At 37.2% G+C, this 15888-nt stretch overlaps 1 protein-coding gene across 2 annotated transcripts in view; it reads right to left on the bottom strand.

Moving 5' to 3' along the window:
- MACO1 (macoilin 1) overlaps positions 1–15888 on the bottom strand; it is a 57955-nt gene that overhangs the window by 24164 nt on the left and 17903 nt on the right. For both annotated transcript variants that reach the window (XM_079913001.1, XM_079913000.1), the window contains 3 exons: positions 11630–11753; positions 9684–9862; positions 7930–8431 (listed from right to left, as the gene is read on the bottom strand). In XM_079913001.1, the coding sequence (XP_079769127.1) occupies positions 7930–8431; positions 9684–9862; positions 11630–11753 (805 nt within the window). The remainder of the gene's footprint in view (positions 1–7929; positions 8432–9683; positions 9863–11629; positions 11754–15888) is intronic.

Raw genomic sequence — 15888 nt, 5'->3', positions numbered from 1 at the left:
CTGCCCTGTGGCAATCACTGTGTACTGTGGCAGACAAGAAAAAAGGAGGTCCCTGCCCTGGTCGAGCTTACATTCTTTTATGGGCATAATAAGCCCGTGTAAAAATTCAAAGTATGTAGAAATGGACAATGTAGAAAGTAAACATCTCCTATAATCAGCTGCAATTGACCATTTGGTGTATACTATTTCAAATAATTTTCTGTGTATATAAGAATGATACCTAACCATATTTTGTTAATGGTTCATACCATATGATCTGTTTTGCTATTTCCGCCCCTTTAACAATCAATATTGGGGTGTTTCCATTACCTTCTTTTAAGATGAGTTTCCACCTTTCAAGAGACTCCTTTGTAACCTTCCCCACTTAAACTACTGTGATTTCCCACGTAGGACTCTTTAGGGACTTGGGAGAGGGCTGGAAAGGTCCATAAAAGGCCACCTCCCCCTGGAGTATCTGTCTCAGGGAATGCTCGTGGGCTCTTCCTCTGGAATTGACTGCTCTGTCTTGTTTCTTTCCCATAGTCAGGTCTCAACTTTGGATTCTACCCTCGCTTTGTGCCTACAATCTCTAAGATGACAAAACAGGGGCTTCTTGGATTATCTTTACTCTGCTCTTTTGCACAGCTATTCACACCAAAATCATACTGAACCCACTGATTATTAAAAATCAGTATCTAAAAATATGGCCATTTCCTTTCAACGGATACATAATTTTTAATTGTGTGTAGACACCTTAAAATGTGGGAAATGAAAAATAGGAAGTAGTGTAAACTGTCTGTTGTTTTTCTCCCAACAGCAAGACCACACTAAGTAGCCTTCTATAAGGCAGAGGTTACATGACAATCTCAAATGCTGGTGTCTGGAGACAAGATTAAATGCAGAAGTACAAAGACTGAGAACTGCTATTCAAACCACCTGAGCAATCTGTGGCATCAGCAAATCCTGTCAAAGAAGAAAGTTGGCTGTTGTTAGCTTTTGCTATCTTCGTCCCCCTTAAGAAAAACATAAAATCATAAAACATAAACACAAAGTTGATATGGGCTAGAAAGTGGCATGAAGACCAGTGACATTTTGCTCACCTACCAGCTTAACCTAGAAAGAGATGAGTCACAAATACTCATATCACAGCTACTAAAAACACAATCAATATACTCACGGATGGATCAGAACACTATTTATGAAGTATGTTGTCATTAATCTATATGATCCCAAAATATTTCCCTAAGACCCAGATCTAGTAATATAAGTTAGTTCCTGGGTATGAGTGTAAGTTAAACACTCCTCAGTGTCAGTGAATGAGTTAAAATGTCTTAAAGTGCTTCTCTATCCCTCCTCTCCTCCTCCCTCCCCTCTGAGTCAGGGCTATCACACTTGCTTAGTGATTACTGGAAAAATCCTGATTACTGGAAAAATCCTCCTTTTCTCCCAAGGCTCTCAAGTCTCCAAATAAGCAGAACTGTATGAACAAACTAACTTATAAGTAATAACATTTTGGTGTGCTTAAAATAACCAAATGAATTCAGAGAGGAAAAAAGAGTGACTTTTCAATATATGAAAACATATCCCAGATTTCCACTTTCCCCTGAAGAAAACCCACCCCCACCCTCACCCTCAGAACTTACCACCATGGCCACGCCCACACCCCAGCACCTCAGCACTTCAAAGCAGTCACTGGTGGCCCTTCCTCAGGGTAAGTTGATGGTTACATCCCCAATCCTAAATTTTCCAATTCAAGGCTCTTGGCTCTGCTGCTGTCAAGCTAGGCCTACCCCAGATTTATTGCTAAAGGGCAAATTTCCTGCTGGGTGGCTCTAGGCTATCTGAACCAGACTAACTCCCACGTAGCACTAACCAGAACTGAATTCTCAGAGACCCTGTAAGCTTTCAAGGGTACGACTGGATGGCCCCCTTCTGTTCAGAAATAAGTACACCCCTGTGTCTTTGGCAAGAGCAAGAATTTTTAAAACACTTAAAAGAGCATATCTCTAGAAAAATGTAAAATTAAGTGAGTTCTGAAATCCTAAGCACTTCTTCTGTAGATTTTAGCCACGAGAGCATAAAACTTAGCTCTGGCGCCCATCCTTATGTCAGCTTTAGCTGTGTGTGCATTTAAAACAAAAACACAAAAACACAAAATGTTTTTAAAAAACAGAGAAATAAAGCAGGTTGATAAAACTTTTTTTTTTAAGCAGCATGGTATAACAGCAAAGGCAGAAGTCAAGAAATTTCGGTTCCGGTCCTGGTAACTACCACTCTAGCTGGGTTACTTGGACTAGCCATTTACTCTTGTAAGGCTTGTTTACTTCTCTGCTAAAAAGACAGGGTTGGGGAGGCTGGTCTAACTGTCTCTTAGAACTCCTGCAGTTCCAAAAAAAACACGCATCATTCTAAATTCTACTCAGTTTTGTAAAATGCATCTCTACTAGGCAAACTGTGGACACTTTTCCTTCATGACCCTTCACACCAAACATTATTCAACTATGTTAAAGAGTTGATATCTTATTAAGAATAAGCACTAGAAACAAGAAAGGTTAATCTTCTGTCTTGAACACAAAAAACAAAGAAAGAAAAGGCGGGATGGAAATAAACCAAGAAGAGACTTTTGCTTCCACATTTCTACAGAATATGATCACTTTACATTTTGTACTAAGTTTTAAATTCTCTCCCTTAACCAGGAAATTGAAACAAGTAACAAACCCCAACAAGAAACCCCACAGTCTTGGGCTGTATTTGAGAGGGAGCTTTGTGCCAAGTACAAACAAAAGTGTTGGCTCTTCTGCTTGTAGGCCCTGAAACTACAGGAAAGCAGCTCAGGTGTCGCACCCTGACCTGCCGGATCTTAGAGTGACCACTGAATGATCACACAGACCTGCCATGGAATATTCCACATCAAGTGAAAACCAGTGTTAGGCTAAATTGGGAAAATGATTTCAATATAATTTAGGTGAAAAAAGCAGGACACAAAAACTACACAAACACAGCGAACAAACTTATGGATACCAATGGGGGAAGGAGGGGGGGGATGAATTGGGAGATTGGGGTTGACATATATACACTACTATGTATAAAAAAGACAACGAATGAGAACCTACTGTACGGCACAGGGAACTCTTACTCAATGCTCTGTGATGACCTAAATAGGAAGGCAATCTAAAAGAGGGGATATATGTATACATATAACTGATTCACTTTGCTGTACAGCAGAAACTAACACAACACTGTAAAGCAACTATACTCCAATACAAATTAATAAAAAAAAAACTACACAAACACTATGGCCACAACTATATAAATTTAGTTGATGAAATACAACAAAAATTTAACAGTGATTTGTGTCATATATTTCCTCCTTTTTCCACCTAAATTTTCTATAATTTTTTCACACTTAAAATATTTTAAAATTGACCACTGAAGAAAAAAATTGAGCAAACCTCACTCTAATTTACAGGATTCCTTTCTAACCCAGCACTTACTTAAAATAACTGATCTTCCTCATTGCTTTTTTGTTTATGTCTAGTAGTTTTTTCCACATCAGAATTAAAAATATTTTTCGCTACCAATATTATAAGTCTGTTTCTAAATAACTTGGGTAAAGAATTCAGAAATCAAGCTGGCAGAAATTGGGTCATTTTGTAAGATATGTATTTCTCAAACCAAAAGAGGACTTTGGAGTGGCTTTAGCAAGTTCCCAAACTTTTCCTGGGAAGGAGCCTACAGGCAACACTTACTGCCAAGTTCCCCACCTTCCCCCACCTTAGTGGATCTATCAGCATACTTTTTTTTTTTTAACATCTTTATTGGAGTATAATTACTTTACAATGGTGTGTTAGCTTCTTCTTTATAACAAAGTGAATCAGTTATACATATACATATGTTCCCGTATCTCTTCCCTCTTGCGTCTCCCTCCTTCCCACCCTCCCTATCCCACCCCTCTAGGTGGTCACAAAGCACCGAGCTGATCTCCCTGTGCTATGCGGCTGCTTCCCACTAGCTATCTATTTTATGTTTGGTAGTGTATATATGTCCATGCCACTCTCTCACTTTGTCACAGCTTACCCCTCCCCCCCCCACAGCTTCAAGTCCATTCTCTAGTAGGTCTATGTCTTTATTCCCGTCTTACCCCTAGGTTCTTCATTGACTTTTTTTTTTTTCTTAGATTCCATATATATGTGTTAGCGTATGGTATTTGTTTTTCTCTTTCTGACTTACTTCACTCTGTATGACAGACTCTAGGTCCATCCACCTCACTACAAATAACTCAATTTCGTTTCCTTTTATGGCTGAGTAATATTCCAAAACTACAAATAGAACTACCATATGACCCAGCAATCCCACTACTGGGCATATACCCTGAGAAAACCATAATTCAAAACGAGTCATGTACCAAAATGTTCATTGCAGCTCTATTTACAATAGCCAGGAGATGGAAGCAATCTAAGTGTCCATCAACAGATGAATGGATAAAGAAGATGTGGCACATATATCAGCATACTTTTTCTGTTACGGGCTAGGAGTAAACATCTTTGGCTTTGCAGGCCATAGAGTCTCTGTCGCAGTTACTCAACTCTGCCACAATAAAGCAGCCATAGACACTATGTAAATGAATGAGCGTGGCTATGTTCCAATAAAACTTTTTTTTACAAAAACAGGCAGTGGGCCAAGTTTGGCCTGTGTGCAGTGGTCTGCCAGCCTGTGGTGTACGGCACACTAGAGAACATCCTTGGAGCTTGGCGAGACGGTGAAAAGACCTGAAGGACTGCTTGCTCCTTCACAGGGAACGACCATCGAACCTTATTTTGACAGCCACACCGATCTCCAAGACTTCTTTGAAGGTGGTGTACTAATGAATATTCCCCCAAAATCAATGAACTGGTTCCTCAAATACAGTAGTTTTCAACCATGATACTGAGACAGACATAGCTATGTAGAATGTGCTGCAATTAATTTACTATTAATAATACAGTACTGGTTTTCAAACAATTTTTAGAAAAAGCTTTATAAAAGGGATGATCAGTCTTATCCTTATAGCCAGCCTGGAACTATACACAGCCTTGGGTGTACCTGCAGGAGCAAAGGACTCATGTACATACTGTCAGCCTATGTACGTTTGCATCAGAAGCAGCCTTAGAGACCACTGAGCCCAGCCCTTTCCATCTGAAGATAACAAATCCACTCTGTGACTAACAGCTCAAACATGTCAGGTTCGGATCCGTTACAGTCTTACTAATATTCATCAAAACATACATGAAGTCAAGGAAGAAGAAACAGGAGATAGCCAAGAAGGGCGAGGGACAGTGTGATAATTCGCTAGGATAGATGTCCTTTTCCTTTTATAAACTTTCATTGTTGTTCATCATAGAAAAACTTGAAAATGCATGAGAGAAGAAAAATTAAAAGCCCCCATACTATCATGGAGCAATTAACTATTGTTATCATTTTGGTTCCTTTCCCTTCAAATCCCTTCTCTGTGTATATTAGAAAAACAAAATGTTTTTAATAAGATTGCTTTCTACTTTCTTCATGAAATATTATGTCATAAGCACTTCCCTATATTATTTAATATGGCTCAAAAATATGATTTTGTAATTTCTGTATTAAACATCTATGGAATAGATGGACCATAATTATTTAAATTTCTCCCCTATTGTTGGATATTTATATCATCTCTTTATTTTTTATAATATTATATTAAAAGTTGAAAATAATCCTATGGAAGCTTATAAAATTATTTAAATATAACGTTTTATATTTAGGTATTTGACAGCAGGTATTGCCTAAAGCAGAGTAATATCCTGGGGCCCTTCAGATCAAGGCACATCAGAGGACACATTAGAGACCACAGGAAGAGGTATATACCCCAGGAGCAGGCACAGGAGCACTGGACCCACGACTGGAAAATGGGCCATCTGAGACCTTGAAATTCTTTACTAAGGCAGATCAGGTAGTAGAGTCAACCAACATGACAAGTGGGGCCCAAGTGAGGTGGTATCACAAGACTGAGCCTTGACTGATCTCTCTCTGCAACACCCTACAGAGGAAAACTGTTTTGACTTGACTGCTATTATTAAAATTGTGTAGGAGAAAGGATGTTAAAAAGATGGTGGCAGATGTTTCATTTATAGCATATAGTAAATTTGTGGGATATTCCCTTTGACATAGAAGGTCAACTAATTGGTCTTTCTCCCATGGGCAAATGGAAGAGAGTTCTCTGCTGAGTGTTTTCTCTGCAGAGTATGATGGGGCAGAATGTCAAAACAAACAGATGTGGATGCCAGCCTGGCATCAGCAACAGCATGTATGCTTCCAGAAGTGGCAGAGGGCTCTGAAACCTCTAGCGACTTCAGCAGTAGAACCCACATATATTTCCCTTCATCTAGCTGCCAATAAGAAAACTAAAACAAATTAATAATCTAATTCATAACACTAGAAAAACCTTCTCTCATAAATTGTCTGTTCTGAAGCAAGCCAAAGGAAGAGGAATAAAGATAACTTAGTGGAGGGAAGAAGTTACAAGTGCACTCTTGAGTTATGTATTTTTAAAAAGCTCCTTGAAATAATGACATTTACAGCAACATGGATGGACTTAGAGATTATTCTACTAAGTCAAGTAAGCCAGAGAAAGACAAATACCGTATGGTATCACTTATATGTGGAATCGAAAATATGATACAAATGAACTTATTTACACAACAGAAAGAGACACACAGACATAGAAAACAAACTTATGGTTACCAAAGGGGAAAGGGGGTGGGGAGGGATAAATTAGGAGTTTAGGATTAGTAGATATAAACTACTATATATAAAATAAACAACAAGGTCCTACTGTATAGCACAGGGGACTATATTCAATATCCTGTAATAAACCATAATGGATAAGAATATGAAAAAGAATATATATATATATATATAACTAAATCACTTTGCTGTACACCAAAAAGTAACACAACACTGTAAATCAACTATACTTCAATTTTAAAACATAAGGAGAAAAAAATAAAAAATAAAAAAGCTCCAATTCAGATCTCAGTTTCCAAATGGAAAGATATGAAGTAAAATGAACATATGTGTATTTTATAAAATACATAAAATACAGCAAAATTAAGTCTGAGCCAGTCAAGGTAATACAACGTTACTCTTTAACTTAAAGATGGGGAAAGGAACATTTCTGATTAAAATCCATGTCTAACACTGTGCCTTGAACAACATGGGGTCAATCCCAGTGTAATTTACAGTTGGCCCTCCATATCCATGGTTCTTCCACATCTGCAAATTCAACCAACCAAGGACTATGTAGTGCTGTAGTATTTACTATTGAAAAATAAACACATATAAGTGGCCCCATGCAGTTCAAACCCGCGTTGTTCAAGGATCAACTGTATTTACTTATGGAATTTTTAGAAAGAGATTATTTTTCAAACCTAACTTTCCCAGAATTATTTGGGGGATAATTCATATTTTAAGTGGACAATCAAGAACAAGTCCAAAGTGGTAAAGGACAACTTTCTCCACCCCCACCCTCATTTTTCTATCTATCTGACAAAGATTTGCATGAACAGGACACACACTCTTCTTTTTGTGTCTATGCCACAAGAACTTTGGATACGCAAACAGAAGAGGTCAAGGACTAAATATATGCCTCTCAAAACCATGAGAAGAATCAAGTTACATGTAAATTTGTCAAATGTGGAAAGTAATCACTGTCACCACTCACTCAGAACACTGGAAAGAGCTGGAGTCAATGCTTCTGGACAACGGCACAGGTGACCAACAAACCCATGTGAAATAAACACTGAATGTCAAACACCACAAAGTTAGTTGTCACAGTATCTGATCACAAACAATTCCTACAGGCATACTTGGAAGTGTGTTTTTCAAGACCTAAGTCAAGTTTATGGAAAGCGTTGGTAAGGTCACAGCACACACACTTACCTTACCAGTGCATCTGGTTTGCTTAGCTGGTTATTAGGAATACAGTTTTCCATTAAGTCCTTGTGTGCACTTGGGCTCTTGCTAGGGCATTTCTGCTTCTTCTCGTTTTTACTAGATGAGGAAGGAATGCTCCCATTTGTGGCGCTGTGACTTCGAGGTGAGGAGTTCACAACTCCACTGGCATTTTTGTAGTTTTTTGAGGAAGCAGTGCATGAGTCCTCTTTCAAGAGATTTTCTGTACTTCCCACGAGATCATTATTTAATCTTTTACTATTGATATGGTTTTCCATATACTCAATTTCTTGTATTTTAGAGTCTACAGGTTGTAGAATATTGTTGTTATTTATTCCAAGGTTGTGTTTTTTGGCATCTTTGTCTTTTTCTTTCCCTTTTTCTCGGTATTCTATCTCTGGCAAAGTTGTGGAGAGTTTTTTATTGGCTGGGATACCTCCGTTGTGGTGTATGAGGATTGAGGAATCCATATCAGGTAATCCTTTGGCTGCTACAATACCAAAAACAAACCAACAAGCAAAAAAAACCCACACTGGAATATTTAGTTGTAAAAAAACACAATGGATTGATTCAATAAACTGCATCATCTACGCTTAGAAACGCACTATATTCAGTTGCAAACTCATTCAGAAGCAATAACCACACCACGTTATGCTAACTTCAAGAAGCAAATCCAAGTAAATTTGAGAAGCTGCACATTTAGAAAATCGCCATCACTTATGAACACCAAGCCATTAAAGTTTTGGCCTTGAAAATAATATGAGGATTTTACAGTTAAGTCATACTTCACTTATCAGTCAAATCAAACTTGTCTATCACGGGGGTGATAGGGCACAGGCACATCATACTCTTAAAAGGTCACATTTTAAAAGATGCTTAGATTAAACAAACTTAATAATTTTACTGCAAAGAAAGAGATTAAATGAAACAAAAAGGTGTGATGTTAGGATACAGGGCATCTATCCTCTGTCTGGACTTTATCATTAAAGTAATAAGAAGTCTATTATCATTTACTAGGCCACTTACAAAGAATTTTCTGTATCAGGTCTACATATTCCAACTTGTCAAAGTCTACTTGAAGAGATAATTTTGCACCACACCAGATAATAAGATTTTGTCATGTATCAACTAAAAACATGACCCTCTTAAACCAAAGAAAACTGGTATTGCTATCAATTCATCTGTTGAATTGGTTATATATTCATGAGAGAGGCTGTATTAGAAAAAGGTCAATCTGAGATCCATGCTGCATTATACAAACCATTTAAAGTGAGACCTAGCCATCTTTGCTCTATTCAGAAGAATTCTGACTTATAAAACAATTCTATATGTTTACATCTCTATCTTGCTTATACTTTGGTTCTTGGTTTGCTTCAATTACAAATGCACATAGTTATATACACTATTTTGTTACTGAGAATAAATATTTTAAAATATTTATAACAAATAAAATATTAAAATAGAAAATGAGCTATAAAAATGAAATATATAAAAATAATAAAATAAACGTATTTAAAAGCACATGGCCTTCAGACACTAGGTAGAAAACATCACGCACATTCTGTATTTCATGACCAAACAAAGCAACAGCCCTGAAGAGGCACACCAGAAGACAGGAAAAGCCTTGGTAATTTTCCAGAGCCCTAGCAACTTTTCTGAAAAAAAAAAAAAAAAACAAAAACAACTGACAGACAAAATAATGACTAACCTATTGAGTCAATAGCTTTAGAGTAAAGACCTACCTTCCTCAGCCTCTTTTTCTTGCTTTTGTAGCATTTGTTGCTCTGCGGGGAGGGCTTGTTGAAGAAGCTGCATGTAAAATTCGTTCTCTTTTTGCACTTCCTTCTGCTTCCTCAACCGCATTTTGTAGCTTACATAACTTTTGAAGCCAAAGCCCAAAGTCACCACAGGGTACCCAATACTAGAAAGAAGACAATCCCGCCAGTAATTGTAAGTTAAAAACAAACAACATGTGCATCAAGTACATGAGGACACCTATGACTGAAATTAAGAAATTCTAGATGATGATGATAGTTGAGCATTCAGTAAACACACACGTAGTGTGTAATGCATGCTGTGGAAATCAGAGGCAGCTGGCACGTAGAACAAACCCCCAGGGAACAGCAGGACTGCTGGACCATAAAAGGCTGCCCATCAGACTTTGGCATTCTTCAAATGAACTCAAGGAGTTACCGTAGGGACTGTTGGATACAGTGGCTAATGTCTTTGATTAACATTGAACTGCCTTATGCATGATTAGAACTTAGGCATCTGTATGCTTTTAAGAACTAACAGGGTAGAGATTTTATGAGTGGTCATAAGTGAACATTACAAGTGTTAAAAAAATCAAAAGGACATCATTTGGTTTTTAATACTAGAAGGCAGGGTCAAATTCAGGTGACTAATCTTCTTGCTGCCTGAGGGGTACTGTCACCAGTTATTCCTGGAAAATTAGTTCATACATAAACACTCTATCAAACATAAATTCAAGAATCATTTAACTAAGTATCTGATGTTAACAGTGCCAACAATTGGTTTGCACCAACAAATTAAACCACCTGTACTTACAACTCTAATCTCTGGGATAAAAAGTTGAAATATTTTCATTCAACTCATCAGTCTGTCTAATATCATTTCAAAGTCTCTGAAAACACTGTTGAAACTCATATTAAGCTTCATTAACATGAAAACAACAATTATAATTAGTCTAAACGTGATCACACCACAAATTTAAAGTGACAAGTTTTACTGACCAGGTTTATTTAATTCACTCGTTTGTGAAAAGACTTTAAACATATTGGAAACTATTTTTTTGTTGTTGATTCCTATTTGTTTTGGTTTCTGCCATAAATATTAGCAAAAATTGGTTTATTTAAAAGAAATATACATTACGTGGTTATTTCCGCAATAGATATAAACAAGAATCAAGCTCATTTTAAAACATGTTTCATGGTTTAAGGTTAAAAATAATATTCCTTAAAAAATTATTAATAGGGCTTCCCTGGTGGCGCAGTGGTTGAGAGTCCGCCTGCCGATGCAGGGGACGTGGGTTCGTGCCCTGGTCTGGGAGGATCCCACATGCCGCGGAGCGGCTGGGCCCGTGAGCCATGGCCGCTGAGCCTGTGCGTCCGGAGCCTGTGCTCCGCAATGGGAGAGGCCACAGCAGTGAGGGGCCCGTGTGCAGCAAAAAAAAAAAAAAAAAAAAAAAAAAGTTATTAATAATATTCTCTTACTTTTGTAAATAGGCAAAGGAAATTGTAAGTTCATTTAAGCTCCATGAAATAGCCATATATTTCACTAAGACTTTTTGGAATCATTATCTGATTACAATAAAAATAGATAACATATATCAGACACCTATGTGCTTGGCATTAAGTTAAACACTTTACATATATCACCTTATTTCATCTTTCCCATGACACCCCATGAGACAGATTCCCAACATATAGGTAAGAGAACTCAGGCTTAGAGAGGGTGATGTGTCCGAGGCAACAAAGCTGTTAGGGGGCAGAGTTGGGATTCAAACACCCATCTGCCTGACTACAGGGCTCATGTTCTTTACCACATCATGTTATGTTATCTTTTGGATTCATGTAATATCTCTGAGAAAAAATTTACAATTGAAATTACCATTCTACATTGAAAACACTGAATTAGATTACAGATTAAGAATACACATAATACTCACCAGTGAGCAGCAAATGGACGACAAAGGTCTACATGAAAATTTTTGAGATCTTTAAATCTAATTGCTGCTTCAATATAAACAAAGAGTATCCAGAGGGATACTGTGGGCAAACACACTCCCCTTTCTGTGGGAAAGCAGCAGAGAGACAAGCATCAATGAAACATTAACTAATATAACAGATGGGTTGTTTGGGAGACTGGTTCAACTACAGTAACTTTAAGACTTTCAAACTCGCGACTTCCCTGGTGGCACAGTGATTAAGACTCCGCGCTCCCGATGCAGGGGGCCTGCGTTTGATCCCTGGTCAGGGAACTAGATCCCACATGCATGCTGCAACTAAGAGTTCGCATGCCACAACTAAGGAGCCCGTGAGCCACAACTAAAGAGCCCACCTGCTGCAACTAAGACCCAGCACAAGCAAAGAAATAAATTTAAAAAAAAGACTTCCAAACTAATTAAAAAGCAATATGATCCAAACCGAAAGCTTTTATATGACAAAAGATGCCTGGAATCATAGACAAAAATAAAAACAAGCATTCTGGCAGAAAATATTTACAATATATGTAAAACAAAGAAGTCATAGCCGTAGCATACAAAGAGCTCCTACAAATCAATAGAAAGTCAACTGAAGAAAAAAATTTGAAAGTCATAAAAGAAAAAATATAGACGGCTAAAAAACATGTGAAAAGATGCCAACTTCATTACTGATTAGGGAGATAAAAATTTTTTAAATGAGATTCTATTATTTTAGCCTATCAGATAAAGCAAAAATTTTAAAGATGGGTAATAGTATAGGGAAGATATGTGAAACACTTCCTTCTCATACTCAGCAATAATATAAACTGGGGCAACTTTCTTAGAAGGCAATTTGGCAGTATAGTTAAAAATACTTATACCTTTGACCCAGAAATTCCAATTCCAGGAATTTACCCTACAGAAATACAAAAGAGCCCTGGGAAAAATATATAAGAATATTCAATGTATTATTTGCAATAGCAAAAATTAGGACTTAGAATGAACTTAAATGCCTATCAACAGGAAATGTTTAATTATGATAAATCTATATAATGAAATATGATGCAGCTTTTCAAAAGGATGAAGATCTGTACTAGCACAAAATATGTTAAAAACACAAATTCTTAAGTAAGAATGAGTTACACAGCACTAAGAAATGTTTCTGACATTTAAGTATTACTCAAAAATTTTTTTTTCTTAACTACAAGCTCATATTCCTTTTGTAATTAAAAACAATTTTCAATGTAGGAAAAAGCAACTTGCAATAGAATAAATAAAACTCAAATAATGAGATTATTTTCACTGGGCTTTAGAATCAAAGTCTGTAGGCTATGTCCATCTATGTCAGGACATGACTAATAATGGGATATTTCATGGAAGATAGACCACAAAGGCATGAGATCCACTAACTCTGGAAAGATCTCCTTTGAGACCATGTAAAGCTAGCAAGTTACAGAAGACAGAACTGGAGGGAAAACTCAGTGACCTGAAGAACTAAATGGCTTTTTTCTAAGACTCTTTAGGATGAAACACAAGAAAAATTATAGGATCTTGGTACTAGAAAGATGATCACTTAGTCCAACTTTCATTTTATGGAAGAGTAAAGTGAGGCCCAGAGTTTATACAAATTGGGTCCAAATCACAGAGATAACAATGAATCTGCTTCTAAGGAGAACCTAAATCCCCATAGACCTAGTCCATAAGGTAAGAAGACACTCGAAGCTCCGTGAAGACAGCTAATGGTCTCAACCATTCTTACAGATTTAATGTACTGGAAAAAGGGTATTTTCACAATGCAGGAAGACAAACAGCAACCCTTACGATAATGCATTTTCAATTTCATTTCAAAATGCATTTAAAAAAATTTATATTCTGTACTCCCTATATTAATTTCTAAAGTTATCATAAACAAAATAAGCACATTACAGAAAAAATAGAAAAATTTGGATAAACTACCCATATTTCTACACCTATAAAATAAATAAAATCAAACCACGTTGAAAATATTTTTGAACTAGTATAATAGTCATGTTGTATATACAGGTGGTTTTTAGGTATTCTTTTGGCTTCTGTTATGTATGTATGTATGTATGTATGTATTTAGGCCATGCTGTGCGGCATGTGGGCTCTTAGTTCCCCAACCAGGGATCGAACCCGTGTCCTCTGCAGTGGAAGCGTGGAGTCTTAACCACTGGACCTCCAGGGTAGTCCCGTACATACAGTTTTATATCCTGTTTTCTCCCTCTTAATAGCAAGGAGAAAAATTAATGATATAATATTTTCATCCTTTTGTGGCAATATATAATTTCATCAACCATTCGTAACATTCTTAAGAAAAATTTAAAATTTTAACAACTGAAAGAGAAATTAATCCCAAGCTATAAAAATTGCACTCATTTATTGGGCCTAATAAGAACACAAAGTTAGTTTTGTTTGTTCACTAATCATTCCAAATTAAAACATACTTCATAACGTAGGTATCCAACATGCATTTCTGAGCCTAGAGCTAAAGAGAGGCCAATAACATTTATAACATTAGCTTCATTGCTGCCCTGTGGGTCACCCACTGAACTCCAATAGGTTCTATTAACAGTTATATGAGTAGTTTTTTCTCAACTATTAAGACATTATTAAAGTAATTTAGGGAATCATTATAGTTCATCAGAGTCAGAGATTATCTGAGCTCGAAGGCTCCCTTAAACACTATCTAGATTACTCTACCCTCACATGACAGAGAAGAAGCTAAGACCCAGAGAGAATGACAAGTATAAATGGCAACTCACTCGAAACTGAGGGCCAGGACAAGGAAATAGAAGTAAAAACTGGTATATAGGAAAATCACTTTAACTAGAGGAAAGCAGACTAAGGAACCAGCATGCTAGCTTATAAATTCAGTCAGATATGAGAGAGCGCTAAAGATGGAGAAAACAATGCTCAAAGTGGATACTTTAAATAAGAGCTGAACTGTGTCTTCTACCATGGGACAACATCATCCTTATAGCATTTAGAGAAGAGAATGACTGTTGCTCCAGACAGCTTTTATTAGTTGGTGCTCCAACAGCAGTCAAAATTCTACAGGTTGCAGCTGGGCCTAGGAATCAAGTTTCATGCAGCTTTGCAGAGAAATGTGATGATCTGAGAGCCAATCATCATATCCCCATGCATCCCTTGTGCAGGCTTCATAGTGGACTGGAGCTATCAAAACATCTCAGGTCATCTTAGTTTGTAATAGCAAAAGAATAGCTCTAAGAAGAAGGGAGGTGGCTACGTAGCTCCACTCAAGTCAGAACATACCTGAAATAGTACATTTTGGTTTAGAGAGCCACTAAGAACTAGGGAGATCAGAATGGTGTAAGTGCTTAAAATAACATCCAAGGAAAAGCTGATGAAATCGGAAATGCTTTGGTCTACAGAAAAGAAGATGAGAGGATATGACAGTGTCTTTAAGGCTCTAAAGAAATGTTAACATGGATGGAAGATTATGCTCATTCAGTGTGGCTCTAATGCAGGGGTCCCATGTTTGGACTAGAGGGGTGGTCTGTAAGCCCTTTAAAATTAAAAAAAAAATTTTTCTGTATATTCCCATGTGTTTTTCTGGGGAAAGCCCTTTATATCCCCTAAGTGATCAGTGAGTCCCAAGACAGTCAAGACATGCTGGGTCAAAAGTGTAAGGAGGAAAATTCTGGCTCAGTAGGAGGAAGAATTTTCTATTCCAGTTGCCCCAAAACAACAGTAGTAAGTTCCTTGTCACTAGATTTTCAATCAGAGATTAAACCACCATGTGCCAGGGATGCTGTGGGGACTCTTATGCCAAATAAGGGTTCAACTAAATGACTTCTGACATTCCTTTCAATACTGAAGCTGAAGGAACATCTTTCCTATTTGGCACATGGCTGTCTTCAAGTCCACCTAAATAAAACCTGCTTCAACTTTTTTTAAAAAAATGGATATCGGATATCTTCATAATGAGAGTTGGTAACTGAAATGTCTACAATCAAAATATCAAATCATAAAGGCTTAAAGTTTTGATTCAATAATAAAAAAATAAATTTTAAAGGTATATTATAATCTATTATGAAAAGGGATCTTTAAAATGTCCACATTTATACACTACCAAATGTAAAACAGATAGCAAGTGGGAAGCAGCAGCACAGCACAGGGAGATCAGCTTGATGCTCTGTGACCACCTAGAGGGGTGGGATAGGGAGGGTGGGAGGGAGATGCAAGAGGGAGGGGATATGGGG

Source organism: Stenella coeruleoalba (genome assembly GCF_951394435.1).
Source record: "Stenella coeruleoalba genome assembly, chromosome: 1".
Classification (NCBI taxonomy): domain Eukaryota; kingdom Metazoa; phylum Chordata; class Mammalia; order Artiodactyla; family Delphinidae; genus Stenella; species Stenella coeruleoalba.
Note: the sequence above shows the minus strand (reverse complement) of the source record. Positions and strands in the feature narration are given on the sequence as shown.